Source organism: Pan troglodytes, chromosome 3 (assembly GCF_028858775.2).
Source record: "Pan troglodytes isolate AG18354 chromosome 3, NHGRI_mPanTro3-v2.0_pri, whole genome shotgun sequence".
Classification (NCBI taxonomy): Eukaryota; Metazoa; Chordata; class Mammalia; order Primates; family Hominidae; genus Pan; species Pan troglodytes.
The window spans coordinates 91,301,913-91,324,377 of record NC_072401.2 but is presented as its reverse complement, the minus strand read 5'-3'; the positions used below and the strand labels follow the sequence as shown (position 1 = coordinate 91,324,377).

General features: G+C 37.1%; 1 protein-coding gene across 1 annotated transcript in view; it reads right to left on the bottom strand.

Moving 5' to 3' along the window:
* Positions 1-22,465, bottom strand: part of MMRN1 (multimerin 1) — an 80,182-nt gene that overhangs the window by 5,488 nt on the left and 52,229 nt on the right. Inside the window, exon 7 of the mRNA XM_517342.6 lies at positions 17,635-19,623. Coding sequence (XP_517342.5) covers positions 17,635-19,623 — 1,989 coding nt within the window. The remainder of the gene's footprint in view (positions 1-17,634; positions 19,624-22,465) is intronic.

The following is a 22,465-nucleotide window of genomic DNA, read 5'->3' as shown; positions in this document are numbered from 1 at the left end:
TGAGATGTTTCAGCCACCCTCCCCTATCTTTGTTATCATTTCCAAATTTATGTCTCATGCGTTCCTCCAAGTTATTGATAAAAATACCTACTAGAAAAGAAATACCTAATGGATTAGTGACAAGTACAGAGCCTTATAACAGACAACTAAAGATTGACTGGCACTGATTTTCCAACTGAAGCTATTTGTACTTTGTTATACAATGAGTTAGAAATCAACTTTTGGCTGGGTACGGTGGCTCACGCCTGTAATCCTAGCACTTTGGGAGGCTGAGGCGGGCAGATCACCTGAGGTCGGAGTTTGAGATCAGCCTGGCTAACATGGTGAAACCCCAACTCTACTAAAAATACAAAATTAGCTGGGTGTGGTGGTGTGTGCCTGTAATCCCAGCTACTCGGGGGGCTGAGGCAGGAGAATTACTTGAACCCAGGAGGCGGAGGTTGCAGTGAGCCAGGGTCACGCCACTGCACTCCAGCCTGGGTGACGGAGTGAGACTCTATCTCAAAAAACAAAACAAAACAAAACAAAATCAACTTTTGTACACCACCTGACTTATTTTTCTCCTTTATTATTAAAACGCTTAAAAAATGGTTAGGTACCTTTATAAGTACCTGCTCATAGTTGTGCTTAATAGGCTACTTGTTCTTGAATTACCAACAAAAATCAAACTCCAATAAAGCATCATTTTCTTTTTGACATCTTTCCTCATCCCTACGAGTAAATTACTTTAGTTCTCTCCATTTCTGCCTGATGCTCCAAAGTTGTCTTCTTGAATTTATCACACTCAACTGTAATTGCTTTGGTGTCTTTCTTACTTCCAACAAGAGTATGAGCTTTCATGAGGTCAGGGATCATGTTCTCTATGACTTAAACTTCATATCAACCTTATTAGCACAGTGCCTGACATATAGAAAATACTAAAGTAGTTTTAAAAATGAATAGACAAATTAATAAAAGATGGAATAGAATACCACATTCTTATCAAATTTCAACCTTCTTCCCAGTTTCTCAAATGTCACAGAGTGAGTTTGACACTATGCTATCATTGTCATGTTATCCTAGAGACATGAATCTATTTATTTATTTATTTATTTATTTATTTACTTATTTTATTTTTGAGATGGAGTCTCGCTCTGTCGTCCAGGCTAGAGTGCAGTAGCATGATCTTGGCTCACTGCAACCTCCACCTCCTGGGCTTAAGCTATTCTCCTGCCTCAGCCTCCCAAGTAGCTGGGACTACAGGTGTGCGCCACCATGCCAGGCTATTTTTTGTATTTTTAGCAGAGATGGGGTTTCACCATGTGGGCCAAGCTGGTCTCAAACTTCCAACCTCAGGTGATCCACCTGCCTTGGCCTCCCAAAATGTGGGATTACAGTGTGAGCCACTGTGCCCAGAAGTGAATCCATTTAAGCAAACTTTCCACAACTTCTCCCCTTACCTTGAGCTTCAATAACCTCTTAAACTCCTTTCTGTCCATTTTTTTAAATGGAGATCGGTGCAATTAGTTCAATAGTTCTTCCAAGTCAACATTCTACCACTGTGCAAGTAGCATAACTGATATTTCATTTATAAGTTTCAATTTATTCTGGTCTTTGCTTTCTGGACCCTAATATGTGCTCTAGTTACAATTTTCTATTAATCCTAGTTTCATATTTCATAAATGTACATATTTGAACTAATTGGAGAGCACCTTGCATTTTCAAAGCACCCTGTCATTCCTAATATTTGTCATTTTTTATTATAATTACTTGATTAATGTATGAACTTCATGAGAAGAGGGGCTGTGTTGAGTTTACCGCTCTATTCACTCAACTTTCCTCAGTGCTCATTCAGAACTTATTCAACAGGAATTTGATGAATAAAGGGATACACTGTGTTGATGATTTCTACTGTATTCTTACATTTATTTCTGTTACGTATAATGTTATCTATCATATACTTTTATTTTAATTTTACTTTTATTTTATTGCTTACTTCTACTTTAGCATCAAAATCTTAATTTCTTCATGTAAACAGTAACATTGTAGAGGGCAGATAACTGATCTCTGCTAGGACACAATGGAGTTTCCAAGAGATTAGCGAGGGAACTTATCGTTTTGCCTGTCCTCCCATTTTATAATACACAGATGAAAGCATTACACAAATCTGCTCCTAGGTAATATGCCCACACAACATTTGCACTTTTCTTTATGTTTCATCCTAATTCCAATGCTCTGTAAAATGTTTTCATTTCCATATCAATGGACACATTCTTAACTTTCAGTGCTATTATGCTTCCCCATTTGTCAAAACTGTTTATATCAAATAAGGCTTATCTTCCTGTTGCTCTAGAAATATTTCATATGCCCATTGCCAGCAACTTCTAGGAATACTAATATTTATTTGTTTTTATTAAGTTTTCAAATGCATTGCTCTAATTACTAACATTGTGTTCTTTGGTGTATAGATGGATGGAAATACTGTTTCAAACCATGTTTACTGCTTTTCCTTCAAACTGTCAGTTTTTATTTTTGGTATTCTTTTTATATCACACCAATTGTTTCTTATATTGTTTTCTGGGATCTTTTTTCCTCAGCCCTTCATATATTACTTTAAGGCACATTTAGTTGTACCAGCAATCTTCAGCAAATATCTCAGACCTGTCCCAAAGGATTTACTTTATCCCTTGCTATTATTTTGTTATCTTAAGCTGTGACCTAGGAAATTAAATGTTTTTGTTTGATATCGTAAACTGATTTATCCTTTTTCTTTAGAGTTATAACCATCAATCAAGAGAAGAATTAAAAACATTGTCTGGCCAATACATTAAAATATGTTCAGTGTTCCTAGTCACTAGGAAAATGCAAAACAAAACCACAGTGAGATATAACTATGTACCTCCTAAAATAACATGGAAGTTATTGACAATGTCAAGTGCTGGCAAAAATTTGGAGCAATTAGAATTCTCAAATATTATTCATGGAAATGCCAAGTGGTTAGTCATTCCTTCTAAAGTTAAAACTATGTATCTTATAACCAAACTATGCTACTGCTGTATAATTATAAAAGAGAAACAAAAACTGACATTCATACAAAAACCTGTATGTGAATGTTTATAGCAGCTTTATCCACAGTAACCCCAGACTGGAAACAACCAAAAAAAGATCCTTCAACTGGTAAATAGATAAAGAAATTATATATTTATACTATACACTACTTATGAATAAAAATGAATACATGCAAGAACATGGATGAATCTCAGATATGTTACATGAAGTGAAAGAAGCCAGACTCCAAAGCCTCCACATATTGTATGAGTTTGTTTCTTACATATTCTGGAAAAAATAGAATTGTCTGGGAAGAAAACAGATCACTGGTTGCCAGTGCTTGGTAGTAGGAACAGGTTTGACTACAAAGGTGCATGAGGAAATTTGGGGTGGTGATGGAACTGATCCCTATCTTGATTATGGTGAAGGTTATATGACTATGTATTTGTCAAAACTCATAGGCTATCTATCAACATTAGTACATTTAACTAAATGTAAGTTATACCACAAACAAATAAACTCGCGTTGGTTCAAGTCCCTTACTTTCCTACCTAGGATTTCAAAATCACTAAGAATACTGTAGTTCATCATTCCACCTTTTTTATTGTCTATAAAACTTATTATTTTACCAAATGTAACTTCTCAAAAGTAATCTCCCTGCTCTTTGATTTCCATTCCATCCCCATTAACTTTTCTAATTGATGCTCTCATTTTCTCATATCTAGATGATTACAGCCGTCTTAACACCACTTTGCCTGCCTCTAAACAACCCTCATCCATATAGCTGTGAAATCTGCTTCCCTAATTACAATGAGATATAACTGCACACCTATTAAAATGATAAAAATAAAAGATATCCATAGTGTCATCATTGTCTGTTAAAAGTCTCATATTTAAATATTTTTTAATTTTTTGGACAAACTTTTTGGGCAAAGTTAACATGCCCATGTGTATATATGTGCACACAGGTATAACACTTGGCCCTTTCATAAGTTGCTCAAGGGAGCGTAAATTGATACTCTCTGAAGAGAAACTTGGCAATATTTATCAAATTCTTTCAAAATGTGCATGGGCTTTGCACCAGTAATTTTACTTCTTGGATGTTATCTTAAGGAAATAAGATTAGAGATGGTAACAAAAATTAATTAGTGTGGCACTATTTAAAATAGAGAAAAAAATTAAAATGGACAAAAGTCAAAAATTGAATACAAGTTAGATAAATAGTTAGAATATGCTGTGGTATGTTGTTTCTTTTCTTTCACATTCAAAATAGCTTCATAATAACATGGTATTCTTATGCACATACCAAAATATCAAAAAAAGTATAAAATATAACAGAACATTGCACTGCTCTATAGGTATATCTTTCACTATCATTTTTTTTTTTTTTTTTTTTTTTGAGACAGAGTCTTGCTCTGCTGCCCAAGCTGGAGTGCAGTGGCATGATCTCGGCTCACTGCAACCTCCTCCTCCTGGGTTCAAGATATTCTCCTGCCTCAGCCTCCCTAGTAGTTGGGCATGTGCCACTACACCTGGCTAATTTTTGTATTTTTATTAGAGATGGGGTTTCGCCAGGTTGGCCAGGCTGGTCTCGAACTCTTGGCCTTAAGTGATCTGCACACCTCAGCCTCCCAAAGTGTTGGGATTACAGTGGTGAACCACCGCTCCCAGCCTCACTATCAAATTCTTCTAGAACAAAAAATTACAAAGCTTTCTGAGCCAGAGCCTTGCTTTCTAACTTGATCCCACTTAGGACTTAAGTAATATTTGTTGAATCAAGTTGGAAAATTAAGAATCATTATAACTTTCCAATAATACTCATAATTCTAAAAATAATTCATTTGGGTCCTAAAACAAAAACTGCTTTAAGAAGTTTTAGCACAACATTTTAAGCTAATATAACCATGAATAATAGAAATTATCTTATGTCTTTATTGTAGCATCCATCTAGGAAGGTGTTTTACAAAGATCCTCTTGAGGTAAATCTGCAATTTCACATTTTCAAACAAATTTCCTATTCAAGTAAATGACTAAATACACGTACACATGATTGTGTACAAGCAATTTCTTAGTTGACAAGAAAGTCACCGAATTTAGGTTATATATAAAAGGTAGTGTTGATGTCTCATTATTATTCAGATGATGATTTGGGATAGTATTTTTTATAACTTCCAATTTATTTTGGCAGGCCTGGAAAATGCAATCGTATGCTAACGTCCACATCAGATGTGCTTATCCTCCTGTCTCTTTTGTTTCTTCTTGATATTCTCTCCAGACTTCTCTCTCTCCAGTTAAGCTTTAGAGGTTGCTCTTCCTCTGACTCTGCTCTTACATGAGTCCCCTGGCTCTGCTCACCCACACCCAGAGTTTCCAAACACCATTTTCATGCCAATACCTCTCAAATCTAAATTTCCACGCAAATTTCAAATCTTAACACTCGTTTAAGATTATAAAGTCTGGAAAAGAATTCTGAAAGGAAGGTTCATTAACTGTAAAACAATTGTTTACTTTTTTGTAAAAAGTAAAAAAATAAGTGTAGTTTAGAACTTTTATCATTCTGGCACAACATGCGATCATTTTTTTTAAATCGATTGCTTTATTTCTCCAAACACTGTGTCATAGTTTTACTGGTAATTTGATTTTAGGGTAAAGACACTTGAGTTGGGGAGGAGCCAAGATGGCCTAATAGGAACAGCTCCGGTCTACAGCTCCCAGCGTCAGCGACGCAGAAGACAGGTGATTTCTGCATTTCCATCTGAGGTACCGGGTTCATCTCACTACGGAGTGCCAGACAGTGGGCGCAGGTCAGTGGGTGCACGCACCATGCGCCAGCCAAAGCAGGGCGAGGCATTGCCTCACTTGGGAAGCGCAAGGGGTCAGGGAGTTCCCTTTCCGAGTCAAAGAAAGGGGTGACGGACGCACCTGGAAAATCGGGTCACTCCCACCCGAAAATTGCGCTTTTCAGACCGGCTTAAAAAACTGCGCACCACGAGATTATATGCCGCACCTGGCTCGGAGGGTCCTACGCCCACGGAGTCTCGCTGATTGCTAGCACAGCAGTCTGAGATCAAACTGCAAGGCGGCAGCGAGGCTCGGGGAGGGGCGCCCGCCATTGCCCAGGCTTGCTTAGGTAAACAAAGCAGCCTGGAAGCTCCAACTGGGTGGAGCCCACCACAGCTCAAGGAGGCCTGCCTGCCTCTGTAGGCTCCACCTCTGGGGGCAGGGCACAGACAAACAAAAAGACAGCAGTAACCTCTGCAGACTTAAATGTCCCTGTCTGACAGCTTTGAAGAGAGCAGTGGTTCTCCCAGCATGCAGCTGGAGATCTGAGAACGGGCAGACTGCCTCCTCAAGTGGGTCCCTGACCCCTGACCCCCAAGCAGCCTAACTGGGAGGCACCCCCCAGCAGGGGCACACTGACACCTCACACAGTAGGGTATTCCAACAGACCTGCAGCTGAGCGTCCTGTCTGTTAAAAGGAAAACTAACAAACACAAAGGACATCCACACCAAAAACCCATCTGTACATCACCATCATCAAAGACCAAAAGTAGATAAAACCACAAAGATGGGGAAAAAACAGAACAGAAAAACTGGAAACTCTAAAACGCAGAGCGCCTCTCCTCCTCCAAAGGAACGCAGTTCTTCACCAGCAACAGAACAAAGCTGGATGGAGAATGACTTTGACGAGCTGAGAGAAGAAGGCTTCAGACGATCAAATTACTCTGAGCTACGGGAGGACATTCAAACCAAAGGCAAAGAAGTTGAAAACTTTGAAAAAAATTTAGAAGAATGTATAACTAGAATGACCAATACAGAGAAGTGCTTAAAGGAGCTGATGGAGCTGAAAACCAAGGCTCGAGAACTACGTGAAGAATGCAGAAGCTTCAGGAGCCGATGCGATCAACTGGAAGAAAGGGTATCAGCAATGGAAGATGAAATGAATGAAATGAAGCAAGAAGGGAAGTTTAGAGAAAAAAGAATAAAAAGAAATGAGCAAAGCCTCCAAGAAATATGGGACTATGTGAAAAGACCAAATCTACGTCTGATTGGTGTACCTGAAAGTGATGGGGAGAATGGAACCAAGTTGGAAAACACTCTGCAGGATATTATCCAGGAGAACTTCCCCAATCTAGCAAGGCAGGCCAACATTCAGATTCAGGAAATACAGAGAACGCCACAAAGATACTCCTCGAGAAGAGCAACTTCAAGACACATAATTGTCAGATTCACCAAAGTTGAAATGAAGGAAAAAATGTTAAGGGCAGACAGAGAGAAAGGTCGGGTTACCCTCAAAGGGAAGCCCATCAGACTAACAGCAGATCTCTTGGCAGAAACCCTACAAGCCAGAAGAGAGTGGGGGCCAATATTCAACATTCTTAAAGAAAAGAATTTTCAATCCAGAATTTCATATCCAGCCAAACTAAGCTTCAAAAGTGAAGGAGAAATAAAATACTTTACAGACAAGCAAATGCTGAGAGATTTTGTCACCACCAGGCCTGCCCTAAAAGAGCTCCTGAAGGAAGCGCTAAACATGGAAAGGAACAACCAGTACCAGCCACTGCAAAATCATGCCAAATTGTAAAGACCATCGAGACTAGGAAGAAACTGCATCAACTAACAAGCAAAATAACCAGCTAACATCATAATGACAGGATCAAATTCACACATAACAGTATTAACTTTAAATGTAAATGGACGAAATGCTCCAATTAAAAGACACAGACTGGCAAATTGGATAAAGAGTCAAGACCCATCAGTGTGCTGTATTCAGGAAACCCATCTCACATGCAGAGACACACATAGGCTCAAAATAAAGGGATGGAGGAAGATCTACCAAGCAAATGGAAAACAAAAAAAGGCAGGAGTTGCAATCTTAGTCTCTGATAAAACAGACTTTAAAACAACAAAGATCAAAAGAGACAAAGAAGGCCATTACATAATGGTAAAGGGATCAATGCAACAAGAAGAGCTAACTATCCTAAATATATATGCACCCAATACAGGAACACCCAGATTCATAAAGCAAGTCCTGAGTGACCTACAAAGAGACTTAGACTCCCACACATTAATAATGGGAGACTTTAACACCCCACTGTCAACATTAGACAGATCAGCGAGACAGAAAGTCAACAAGGATACCCAGGAATTGAACTCAGCTCTGCACCAGGCAGACCTAATAGACATCTACAGAACTCTCCACCCCAAATCAACAGAATATACATTTTTTTCAGCACCACACCACACCTATTCCAAAATTGACCACATACTTGGAAGTAAAGCACTCCTCAGCAAATGTAAAAGAACAGAGATTATAAAAAACTATCTCTCAGACCACAGTGCAATCAAACTAGAACTCAGGATTAAGAATCTCACTCAAAACCGCTCAACTACACGGAAACTGAACAACCTGCTCCTGAATGACTACTGGATACAAATGAAGGCAGAAATAAAGATGTTCTTTGAAACCAACGAGAACAAAGACACAACATACCAGAATCTCTGGGACGCATTCAAAGCAGTGTGTAGAGGGAAATTTATAGCACTAAATGCCCACAAGAGAAAGCAGGAAAGATCCAAAAGTGACACCCTAACATCACAATTAAAAGAACTAGAAAAGCAAGAGCAAACACATTCAAAAGCTAGCAGAAGGCAAGAAATTACTAAAATCAGAGCAGAACTGAAGGAAATAGAGACACAAAAAACCCTTCAAAAAATTAATGAATCCAGGAGCTGGTTTTTTGAAAGGATCAACAAAATTGATAGACTGCTAGCAAGACTAATAAAGAAAAAAAGAGAGAAGAATCAAATAGACACAATAAAAAATGATAAAGGGGATATCACCACCGATCCCACAGAAATACAAACTACCATCAGAGAATACTACAAACACCTCTACGTAAATAAACTAGAAAATCTAGAAGAAATGGAGAAATTCCTCGACACATACACTCTCCCAAGGCTAAACCAGGAAGAAGTTGAATCTCTGAATAGACCAATAACAGGAGCTGAAATTGTGGCAATAATCAATAGTTTACCAACCAAAAAGAGTCCAGGACCAGATGGATTCACAGCTGAATTCTACCAGAGGTACAAGGAGGAACTGGTACCATTCCTTCTGAAACTATTCCAATCAATAGAAAAAGAGGGAATCCTCCCTAACTCATTTTATGAGGCCAGCATCATTCTGATACCAAAGCCGGGCAGAGACACAACCAAAAAAGACAATTTTAGACCAATATCCTTGATGAACATTGATGCAAAAATCCTCAATAAAATACTGGCAAAACGAATCCAGCAGCACATCAAAAAGCTTACCCACCATGATCAAGAGGGCTTCATCCCTGGGATGCAAGGCTGGTTCAATATACGCAAATCAATAAATGTAATCCAGCATATAAACAGAGCCAAAGACAAAAACCACATGATTATCTCAATAGATGCAGAAAAAGCCTTTGACAAAATTCAACAACCCTTCGTGCTAAAAACTCTCAATAAATTAGGTATCGATGGGACGTATTTCAAAATAATAAGAGCTATCTATGACAAACCCACAGCCAATATCATACTGAATGGGCAAAAACTGGAAGCATTCCCTTTGAAAACTGGCACAAGACAGGGATGCCCTCTCTCACCACTCCTATTCAACATAGTGTTGGAAGTTCTGGCCAGGGCAATTAGGCAGGAGAAGGAAATAAAGGGTATTCAATTAGGAAAAGAGGAAGTCAAATTGTCCCTGTTTGCAGACGACATGATTGTATATCTAGAAAACCCCATTGTCTCAGCCAAAAATCTCCTTAAGCTGATAAGCAACTTCAGCAAAGTCTCAGGATACAAAATCAATGTACAAAAATCACAAGCATTCTTATCCACCAACAACAGACAAACAGAGAGCCAAATCATGAGTGAACTCCCATTCACAATTGCTTCAAAGAGAATAAAATACCTAGGAATCCAACTTACAAGGGATGTGAAGGACCTCTTCAAGGAGAACTAGAAACCACTGCTCAAGGAAATAAAAGAGGATACAAACAAATGGAAGAACATTCCATGCTCATGGGTAGGAAGAATCAATATCGTGAAAATGGCCATACTGCCCAAGGTAATTTACAGATTCAATGCCATCCCCATCAAGCTACCAATGACTTTCTTCACAGAATTGGAAAAAACTACTTTAAAGTTCATATGGAACCAAAAAAGAGCCCACATCGCCAAGGCAATCCTAAGCCAAAAGAACAAAGCTGGAGGCATCACACTACCTGACTTCAAACTATACTACAAGGCTACAGTAACAAAAACAGCATGGTACCAGTACCAAAACAGAGATATAGATCAATGGAACAGAACAGAGCCCTCAGAAATAACGCCGCATATCTACAACTATCTGATCTTTGACAAATCTGAGAAAAACAAGCAATGGGGAAAGGATTCCCTATTTAATAAATGGTGCTGGGAATACTGGCTAGCCATATGTAGAAAGCTGAAACTGGGTCCCTTCCTCACACCTTAAACAAAAATCAATTCAAGATGGATTAAAGACTTAAACGTTAGACCTAAAACCATAAAAACCCTAGAAGAAAACCTAGGCAGTACCATACAGGACATAGGCATGGGCAAGGACTTCATGTCCAAAACACCAAAAGCAATGGCAACAAAAGCCAAAATGGACAAATGGGATGTAATTAAACTAAAGAGCTTCTGCACAGCAAAAGAAACTACCATCAGAGTGAACAGGCAACCTACAATATGGGAGAAAATTTTCGCAACCTACTCATCTGACAAAGGGCTAATATCCAGAATCTACAATGAACTCAAACAAATTTACAAGAAAAAAACAAACAACCCCATCAAAAAGTGGTCGAAGGACATGAACAGACACTTCTCAAAAGAAGACATTTATGCAGGCAAAAAACACATGAAAAAATGCTCATCATCACTGGCCATCAGAGAAATGAAAATCAAAACCACAATGAGATACCATCTCACACCATTTAGAATGGCAATCATTAAAAAGTCAGGAAACAACAGGTGCTGGAGAGGATGTGGAGAAATAGGAACACTTTTACACTGTTGGTGGGACTGTAAACTAGTTCAACCATTGTGGAAGTCAGTGTGGCGATTCCTCAGGGATCTAGAACTAGAAATACCATTTGACCCAGCCATCCCATTACTGGGTATATACCCAAAGGACTATAAATCATGCTGCTATGAAGACACACACACACGTATGTTTATTGCAGCATTATTCACAATAGCAAAGACTTGGAACCAACCCAAATGTCCAACAATGATAGACTGGATTAAGAAAATGTGGCACATATACACCATGGAATACTATGCAGCCATAAAAAATGACGAGTTCATGTCCTTTGTAGGGACATGGATGAAATTGGAAATCATCATTCTCAGTAAACTATCGCAAGAACAAAAAACCAAACACCGCATATTCTCACTCATAGGTGGGAATTGAACAATGAGATCACATGGACACAGGAAGGGGAATATCACACTCTGGGGACTGTGGTGGGGTGGCAGGAGGTGGGAGGGATAGCACTGGGAGATATACCTAATGCTAGATGACGAGTTAGTGGGTGCAGTGCACCAGCATGACACATGTATACATACGTTAACTAACCTGCACAATGTGCACATGTACCCTAAATCTTAAAGTATAATAAAAAAAGACACTTGAGTTTAGATTTATTAATATTGATATTAATGGAGTTTCATGTGATATTTTCCCCTAAAACAATGCTGTCAACATAATCGGAATTAAAAAGTTCAAATTAGGTTTATATCCTAAAATAATAATTATTTCTTTGGAGAGCCCATTTTAGGCTATGTATAGTAAAACTGGCAATTGAAAACTTAAAGTATGTTTTTCAGACTTCATATGCAGTTAGTATATTACACAGCTATTATTTCTATGCTGTGATTTTTGTCAGGATGAAAATATCATGTTCACTTAGATCATTCCATAGCAAATTTACAATCTGTAATTTAATAATCCTGCCACCTTCCGTTTCATGTTTGATAATCAATAAATTACAAAATAATACTATTGTGTACAATTTTAAGTTCATAATATAGTTAATGACCATTACAAAAATATATGTTTATTGCATGTAATTTACAGACAAGTTAAGAATCAAATTTCGTTTCAAATCCTTGCTGTCAAAGAAATCGTCTATTGTTGGGAAGTAGCTCCTGTGATTTTTGCTTGGGAAAGAACCCAAGCATGTGCAGTGACTGTGTAAATGGAACCCGGAATTCCATCCCATTTCCTTTTTCATGTCAGAGCAAATGTTAGACATTTTGGTTCAGAGAATGTGATCATTAAACGTCTGGTTTTCTGACTATGCACCTTAGATAGCCTGGCTACTTTATTGAGGACAAGGTGACGGAAAAGGTTGTCAATTTTGTCAGCATTCGCTCTTTAGCTGTCATCATTCTTCCATATGAAGGGAATCATATGGAAATCTGGGGGAGTCTGTTCTTCTCCCAGAAAGCCATGAACAAAAAGTAGTTCATTTACTATTCCCTTCAACACTGATATGTTTTATTGACACAAATTGGGGAGGCCATCCCCGGCAGACAGGCCTCCTAACCAGTTCTGACACGAAGAATATCTTTAAGATAATCTGCAGAAAAGAGTGAACATAGTAGGCCAGAGACTGATATCTTTAGAAAGGCCTACTTGGAAAATTTTGCAGTTAGTTAGCATCTGGGAACTTGACTTCTCTCCATTCCCTAACTGGTAAGTGTCATTCACCATGCCCAGACTCTTTGTACAAACAATATGATTTATGCTGAATATCTGCTTCCCTTCTGAGAGTATGGAGTTTTGGTATGTTCTAGGCAGAGGATGCTTATGTGACCAGCCCCCAATAAAACTCTTGAGTGCTGAGTATCTGATGGGCTTGTATGGGCAGAATTAATGTACACGTTACTAATTTTGTGTATGTGTGTGTGACTAGAAAAAAAGAGCACACAGAAATGTTGTCCTTCATGGGAGGGATAAACATAAAAAATCCTGCGCCTAAATTTCTCCAGACTCTGCTTGTATCTTTTTCCTTAGCTGATCCTGTTATGAACTTTTTGCCATAATAAGCCACAGCTGTGAACACTATGGATATGCCAGATCCTGTGAGCACTTCTATTGAATTACCAAATGCGTACATGTATTTGGGGGACTTCTAAAACACATCTAAATTCTGAATTGAAGCAGATAGCTTCCAAAATTTAACTGGCTTATATTCAGCCATTTTATACAGAAGATAACCTATTAGTTATCTTGAGGTATATTTGAAAATATTTTATAATATGGAAAATCATATAAATAGTAGAAAATCGCTTGGAGAAAACCATTCTTTGACATTTATTTTCAGTGCTTATCAATGCACATGTTTTTACACAGTCTTTATATTTTGTATCCTATTCTTTTTGATTTATCATTGCATGATGACCATAAGCTAAGTTATAAGCATATGCGGAGTTTAAATCACAGTGAATTATCAAAGTAATAATAAGTAACAATGAAATGCTATAAGTTTGTAAACTATGTTGATGCATGGAAATAATTATATATCAAATATTAAGTGAAAATGTTGAGAAAATAAAAGCATATACATTGAATATAGCTAAGAAAATTGCATCATATAGTAATAACTTAATAATACACTATCTGCAGATTATATTCTTGATTGTCAAAATAAACTTATAAGGTTTGTATGTTATTCTTATTTTATAAATGAGGAAAGAAAGGCCTAGAAAAATAAATGACTTATTACAAATAAATATATTGCCAGGCAGGACTTGAACCCTGGTGTCCTGATTCCAAATTCAGGGCTCATTAGTCATCACAGCTGCCTCTATGCAGAGTCACAAAATTTAGAAATGGTTTCAATGTGATATAAGACAGTAAAATATTCACTAGGTCCTCATTTTTTCTCTTTTAAATAGCATATATTCACATCAATGATAATTTTTAAAATTACATTTTAAAACACTACCAAATGTTTTATAGAAAGTAATCTTTCTTGGGAGCACAGGAATAATTATTATAATAAGAGAGGTTTATGAAGGAGAGCTAAATTGATAAACATTAGATAAAAAGTTGAAATAAAAAGCCAATGGTTTTACGAGCAGGAGGTGCACATGCTCAGCAGTGAGCTGCTGACATTGTGTTAAGTCAGGATTCAGCTGCTTTTGGAAGGGCAAGCAGCCAAAAGCTCTCTGCAGGGATAAGTCTGCCAATTGCTGTACAAACAAATCTTCAAAGATGAAATAAAAACCTCTTGGTGTCTATTAGAATATTGTTTAGAAACAAATCAAATATTTAGCAATTGAACCAGAATATCTTATCATCAGTGGCCTACTAGGAATCAGAAATATCATGAATGAATGTAGGAATGGCTCAAAAGGAAGTGGCAGGGATGAGAATAATGAATTTTGTCCCTCTTCTTCGTCAGTCAAAGGAAGATCTTGTGACTATCTGATGGTGACTTTCAATAAGTACCCACTGGCCATATCCCAAAAAAGCCAAACTGAAAAGTAGCACCTCTACTTCCTCATGTGCAGAAACAAATTGTCAGTATTTGGATCTTCAAGAAAAGAAATTCCCTAAAAATATCGGCTCCAGCCATATGGAATATTCAGATATGGCCAGACTGAAGAACATATGATGCATGAAACAGAAACAGAAAGAAGAGAAAGGCATGTGAACACACTCTATAATTTCTTTGAGCATGTGGTTGAGGACTGAGCCCTGAGTCTAGCTGGCCAGAAGCCAAGCTCTATCCCTTACTAGTTGAATGACCTTAGGCAGGATACTTTAGTTAATGTCTCCGAGGGTCAGTTTACTCATCTTCAGAATAAATTATAATACTTACCTCACAGGTATTGTTAAATGAAGTTATGAATATTGGGAATTTTCACAGTGCCTGAGATATAGTAAATGTTAATGAATACTAACCAATGTCATATTATTACAGTATTCATATTATCAGGCTTCAAAGTAAGTTATCAGTTATTAAAATTAAGATTAAAACACTATATTTATATTGCTTTTTTCTACATACTGTACTTATTTTGCAAATGATGGCAGCTAGAATCTGAATAATATGACTCTGAGATTCATAAGATGATGATAAATTATCTTCTGGCTTTAGTTATGTGGGAGAGCAATGTGGCTGTATAATACTTATATAATATCAAAGGCGAAATGAAACAGCCAAATTTAAACAGTGTGTCCCACCCCTGGTATAAAACAGGGTATCAAAAGTAGTAGTTTATTCTGCAATTGTTCTATTCTTACAGGAGAACTTAGCCTGAGTCCACTGGTTTCATCATCTTTCATAGACCTTACCTGCTGAGCTGCCCAATGATTGACATCTGTTCTATGGCCCATGGAAGTATGGCTGGCTTAATGGGCATGCAAGCCTATGCTCCCACTTAAAAGGGTCCCATACATTATGTTGCTGGCCCAGCCTGGCATAAAAGGAATATCTACCTTGCACGTGGGAATTAGGTCAGTATATCTTTTTTACCTTGGCATCATTATCGGTATCTTTGCTTAAATAAAATAAAGAACTTTAATAGTTATTTTTGGTAGACAGGAACATAAAAAGTTCTACACTCAGTAAATAAAGGAACAGGAAGCAATGTTATCAAAGCCTTATTGGAAAATAAGAATCAAAACTGAGTTATTTCCTATTATTAGTCTATTAAGCCCAATATTGAGTCAATCACAATAAGTATCTAGATACAATTTTTATAATGTCCTAACATGCATTCATTATATTATCAAAGTTTGCAAGTTCTTATGTTCTATAAATGTTTTTCCTCAATTTATTTGAGGCTATTTCAATTTTATACTTACTATGAAAATAGCATATATATATATTTTTTTTAAACGTATATATATATATGTTTAAAAAATGACATAGCTTGCCTGGTGTGTAGTCACACATGCTGTATAGCTAATTGAAGATCATGATGAAGTGTCCACATGAAGACCAATAATGGAAATAGTATGGAAAAAACAACTCCTTATATTTCCCAAAATTGTTATTTTAAGAACATCTTATATTGAGATACTACCTTTCTCTGGGAAACATATACGTCTAAATAGTTTCTTCTATGTTCCTACAGAAGTAAAATTAGTTCTATTAGGTCAGATTACTCTGGGGGAGTCATAAATAAATATACTAATTTAAATAGTAGAGATAATTCAACTCTATTATTCTGTTATTTTTAATATTATCAAAACATTCACACATTAAATATGAAGTCATATTATGTTAGAATAATGATCATCCTTTGTAATTAAAAAGCAATAAAGTACAAAATTCATACAAATGGGCTATAATTTAACAGCAGACTCATATGAGAAAAACACAGCCATTTCTTTTTGTAAGAATGAAGAGATATTCATATTTAGAAAAGATTATTCAATATTACGTATATGACAACCATATTCATAAAACACTTCCTTCATACAGAGGTACTATTATGCAATTTATATGCACCACACAATTCCTCTTTCTTCCCAAATACATGCTTCTTCCTTGGTGTTTAGAACATCTGTTAAAGGTACCACTATTCTGTCATTTCCCAAATTCAAAACATCAGGAAAGTCTAGATCTCTCTCTTCTCCAAGTGTCATGCATTAAGGCTGTAAACAGATCGTGGATTTTTTTACAGTGATGCAGTCTTCAGCATATCTCTACTAAGCACCTCAGCAAATCACCTACTGCAATCTCATCACTTAAAAGGAAGAAACTAAGGCCTAGAGAGGTGAACTTTTTACCTAGTGCTATTAACTAACACAGAAACTTACTAATACATCTAGGACCAGAATCAAGATTTGATGTTCCTCAAATCATTTTTCTTGCCACTCTCCCTCTGTTTCTGTTGATGGGAACTTTCCAACATTTCTCACATCGGCCTTAGAGCTTCCTCTATGGCTCTTGCCAATATTCATTCAGTAACATCCCTAATATCACCTCTGCAATCACACTACACACTATTGCTAGCTTCATGCTTCTGAGTTGCAGTTCTTATCACAACCAATCCACTGATACCAATTTTCAGACACCCTACTCTTTACAAAATCATGTCTAAGTAGTTAGCTTGGCATTGATGGCCTTCTATGATTTACCCAAATCTATTTCCTGAGCATTCATTGTCAGATGATCATTCAACAGGTATTTACTGAGTTCCTATTGCATATCAGATATGGTAAAATGCCAAAATAAGTAAGTCTGGTCTATTAAAGATCTCCTTGCCTAATAGCTTTGTTTAATTACTTGTGCAAAGCAAATTGTTCCATAGGAGCAAATTTAATTATTTTATAGAGGGCTAGTCAGAAAAATTTTAAAAACACATAGCCAAATATACGCTAGAAATATTTGTTTTGTATTGATGTCTGAAATACTGTAAGACAGATTCAGATTTAAATAATGTCAGTGATCTTCACAACTTGACTATCTATCCAAGTTCAAGTATGTGGTTTTATGTTTAATGGTCTTGCTCAACTGTACAGATCTGTTAAATATCATTTAAGTAAAAAGAGAGATTAAAAGTTACTTTTCAGTAACAGCTTACCAGGATATATTATGTTGTCCGTGTTTCTTTGAGTCCGGCCTATCAGGACTGTGGTAAGATTTACCGTTGGTTTCTTAAGTGCGCTAATTTTCTTTGGCAATGATTTTAGTTGCTTCTGAGACTTGACAACATTTGCCAGACTACCAGGCAACGATCGATCTATACAACAAGTTAAATTAGATAGGACAGCTTGAGTTTTTATTTGAATTATTGGTTCCACAAATTCTGTTAGACCTTTCTGAAGAAGTTGAATATCTGTCAGGGAATGTTTTATCCACTTAGGGATGGTAGCATTCAGTTCTGACACACTTGTAGAAGCATTGTGACACATTGTTAAAACTTCGTGGAGAGTTTTGTTAAGCGAAAAGAAGTTAATTGAAAGATGGATAGATTTTGCTTCCAATGCCTTAAATCTGGAATTTAATACTTGCAGTTGAAGAGCCTGATCTCTCTCATTTGTAACCACACTGCCTTTTTTAACTGAAATATAATAAGGTATGAGCGTCTGGGTAACTTTAGACTCAATGTCTTGCAACCGAGTCTCAAAATTTTTGGAAATCTTGGTGGTTAAGAGTAGTTTTTCTTCCAAATGACTCATATTTTGCTGGTATTTTCTCACTTGGGAAGTGGTTTCATTGAACATTTGATACATCTTTTGGAAGTTGGACTGATTTAGTTTCTCATCTCTAGGAATACCTGCAAGGGTCTTGGCAACTTGCAAAACAAAGTTATATCTCTGATTGTCATTGACCAAAGACTGAATAGAATCATTCAGACGTTGGAACTGAGGAATAAATGTCAAAATAGTTTCCATATCGGAGGTACATTTATGATGGATCTCACTATTATCTTTAATAGTACTTAAAGTCTCTTTTAGGGCATAGTTATCTTGAATGAAATCAATAGCATTATTTATAATAGTCATTGTCTTATTTAGGCCATCTTCCATTTCTAAGGCATATTCATTGATACGTCTTTCTAAGGCATCATCACGACCCTGTACTTCATTTCTAAGTAAGTTGTGTCTTTTTGTAAGTTCTTTGATAATAAGATTTAGACTATTGACAGCACTAGTCAGATTTTCTATCTTTTTCCTTATCACTATTGCTTCCTTTGGTTGTTCATATGTCATTGTCTGTCTGAGTGATGCTCCCTGCTCAAGCAAGGGTTGAAGGATCTCCATATCATAAGTCAAATCATTTAGTTGCTCACTCATTTTGTCCATCTTATTGTCCATTGGAAAGAGAACTTCAGCCAATGTTTGATTTAACACATGTAAATTCTCTTCTGTGTCCTTAAGTTGAAATTTAAAATCATTTCTGCATTTGGATAACATGTCTTCACATTCACCTCTGAGAGACTCTTTCTCCATCTCCAAAGAGATGGTGAGATTGTTAATCTTGCTTTCTTGAATGTGCAAATCTTCAAACATTTGCAGCATCATCAAACTCTGCTTCTTTATATTTTCATGTAAAGTAGAAATGTACTCAGTGACATTATTGCTAACTGACTCAGCAGCTGGAACATTCTTCTGGTCTGATACCTGTTCAGTTGATAAAAGCTGCTCATGTACTTCCTTCAATTTAGAAAGAGTTTTATTGAGGGATTCATAATACAGAATGCTTCTTGAGTGTTCCTGTTCTAGAGCACCTTCTAAATGAGTCTGCTTTACTTCTAGTTTTTTAATAGGCTTCTCACATGTAAGAGTCATTTCTTGCCTTACATTAACAATGTGATTCCTTAGTTCTACTATATCAGTCAAAGTGGGCCGAGTCTCTTGCACTAAAACAAACTTTTGCTGGGCTGCTATTGAAACCACAGATTCATTAACTTTTTGAATTATTTGCCTGGTGCTTTCAAGGTCCTCTGATAGACTTGATACAGTCTTGAAGATCTGTGCTACAGTCTCTTGCATGTCATTTTGAAAAATTTTAAATTGTTCTCTTACTATGTCTCTTATCAGTACATTAATGCTTTTGGATTTTAGACCTAGAGAAAGAAATAATTAATAATACATAGTTTTAATTATATGAGACTTTAAGCATCTCTAAACGATAAAAAGTTTGAAATTAAACATTAATAACACATAATAATAAAAATATCTCTTAACTACATTTACTTATAAAATTTTAAAAATTACTATAATTTATAAAAGGTGATCAATTCCTTGAATAATAAATCTGAGAGGAGATATCACTTGCAGAACATACTAGAACATACTAAAACCATAAAACTAAGGTCCTTTGGATGAAAGACATGAGGGAACTACTACTGACTTCAGTAATACACCCTTGTGTACAATCATTCTAGGTCTAGTTTTAGTTTTGTATGAAAATAAATGGCTTTGGGCTTTCTGCCTTAGTAAATAATACCTGGTGTTAGCTCAGGACTGTGTTGTTAGGTTTCTACTAATTAAGTTGCAGAGCTTATGCTCTGAGCTTATAAAAGCTAATAAATTGACTGCAGGGAAAAACCTTAATGATATTCTCAAATGAGGAAAAATGAAGTAATATTCATAAGATTTAATAGTGTTTTATAATAACAATAAAATAATAATAATGAGATTTGGGGATTTCAAAATTAAGTCTTCCTCCAACGAAAATAGGAATTCAAGATACACCTGACATATTATTATAGTATGACATTAATTTTTAACAAGAAGAGAAAACTTGCAAGTAATGAAACACATAGTACTATCTCAAATATTAGAAAACATTGGTTAATCATAAGCCATAATTGTGGTAGTCTCTAAATGTAGCATGAAAAAAAGGAACAGGAAAAGTGTACTGGACTATTCACAACTATTAATATTCATAACTATTTAGAATAGAAAATGACTATTTAAAATATTAAAAAACTTGCATACAAAGAAAACAGAAAAGATACATATACTAGAGATATATTTATAATATCTAGTGATGAAGTACACATAACTGGAAGATATGTCCATTCAAATTCAAAATATAATTAATATGGTTTGGCTGTGTCCCCACCCAAACCTCATCTTGAATGGTACCTCCCATAATCCCCACATGTTGTGAGAGAGACCCAGTGGAAGGTAATTGAATCATGGGGGTGGGTTTTTTCCCATGCTGTTCTCATGATAGTAAGTGAGTTCTCACAAGATCTGATGGTTTTATAAAGGGCAGTTCCCCTGCACATGCTGTCTTGCTTGTCGCCATGTAAGATGTGGCTTTGCTCTTTCTTCACCTTCTGCCACGATTGTGAAGCTCCCCCAGCCATGTGGAACTGTGAGTCCATTAAACCTCTTTTTCTTTATAAATTACCCAGCTATTTCATAGCTGCATAAAAATGGACTAATACAGCTTTTACCAACAGAGTGGGGTATGGTTATCAATAGAGTGGGATACTGCTATTAAGACACCTGAAAATGTGGAAGCGACTATGGAACTGGGTAATGGGCAGAGGTGGGAACAGTTTGGAGGGCTCTGAAGAAGACGGGAATATGTCAGAAAATTTGGAGCTTCCTGGAGACTTGTCAAATGGTTTTGACCAAAAAGTCCAGGCTGAGATGGTCTCAGATGGAGATGAGGAACATATTGGGAACTGGAGCAAAGGTGATTCTTGATATGCTTTAGCAAAGAGACTGGTGGCATTTTGCCCCGCCCTAGAGATCTGTGGAACTTTGAACTTGAGAGAAATGATTTAGGATATCTGGCAGAAGAAATTTCTAAGCAGCAGAGTGTTCAAGATATCACTTGGGTGCTCTTAAAAGCATTCAGTTTTATTAATTCACAGAGATATGGCTTGGAATTGGAGCTTATGTTTAAAAGGGAAGCAGAGCATAAAAGTTCAAAAATTTGCAGGCTGATGATGAAACCGAAAAGAAAAAAACCTCATTTTCTGAGGAGAAATTCAAGCTGGTGGCAGAAATTTGCTTAAGTAATAAGCAGCCAAATGTTAATTGCCAAGACAATGGAGAAAATGCCTCCAGAGCATGTCAGAGGTCTTCCCAGCAGTGCCTCCCATCACCAGCTGGGAAGCCTAGGAGGAAAAAATAGTCTCATGGGGGCCTTGCTGCTTTGTGCTGTTTCAAGGCTTGGTGCTCTGTGTCCCAACCATGGCTAAAAGGGATCAATGTATAGTTCAGGCCATTGTTTCAGAGGGTGCAAGCCCCAAGCCTGTGGCTTACATGTGGTGTTGGGCTTGAAGGTGCAGAGAAGTCAAGAATTGAGGTTTGGGAACCTCCACCTAGATTGCAGAGAATGTATGAAAACACATGGATGTCCAGGCAGGGGCACAGCCTTCATAGAGAACCTCTGCTAGGGTGGTGCAGAAGGGAAATGTGGGGTGGGACCCCCCACACAGTGTCTCCACTTGGGCACTGCCTAGTGGAGCTGTGAGAAGAGGGCTACTGTCCTGCAGACCCCAGAATGGTAGATTCACTGACAGCTTGCACTGTGCATGAGAAAAAGCCACAGACCTTCAAAATCAGCCCATGGAAGCAGCTGGAAGAGAGGCTGTACCCTGCAAAGCCACAGGGATGGAGCTGCCCACCACCATGGGGACCCACCTCTTGCATCAGTGTGACCTGGATGTGAGATATGGAGTCAAAGGAGATCGCTTCGGAGCTTTAATATTTGACTGCTCCACTGGATTTCGGACTTGCGTGAGGCCTGTAGCCCCTTTGTTATGGCCAATGTCTCCCATTTGGAATGGGTGTATTTACCCAATTCCTGTGCCTGCATTATATCTAGGAAGTAACTAATTTGCTTTTGATTTTACAGGTTCATAGACAGAAGGGACTTGCCTTGTCTCAGATGAGATTTCAGACTGTGGACTCTTGAGTTAATGCTGAAATGGATGAAGA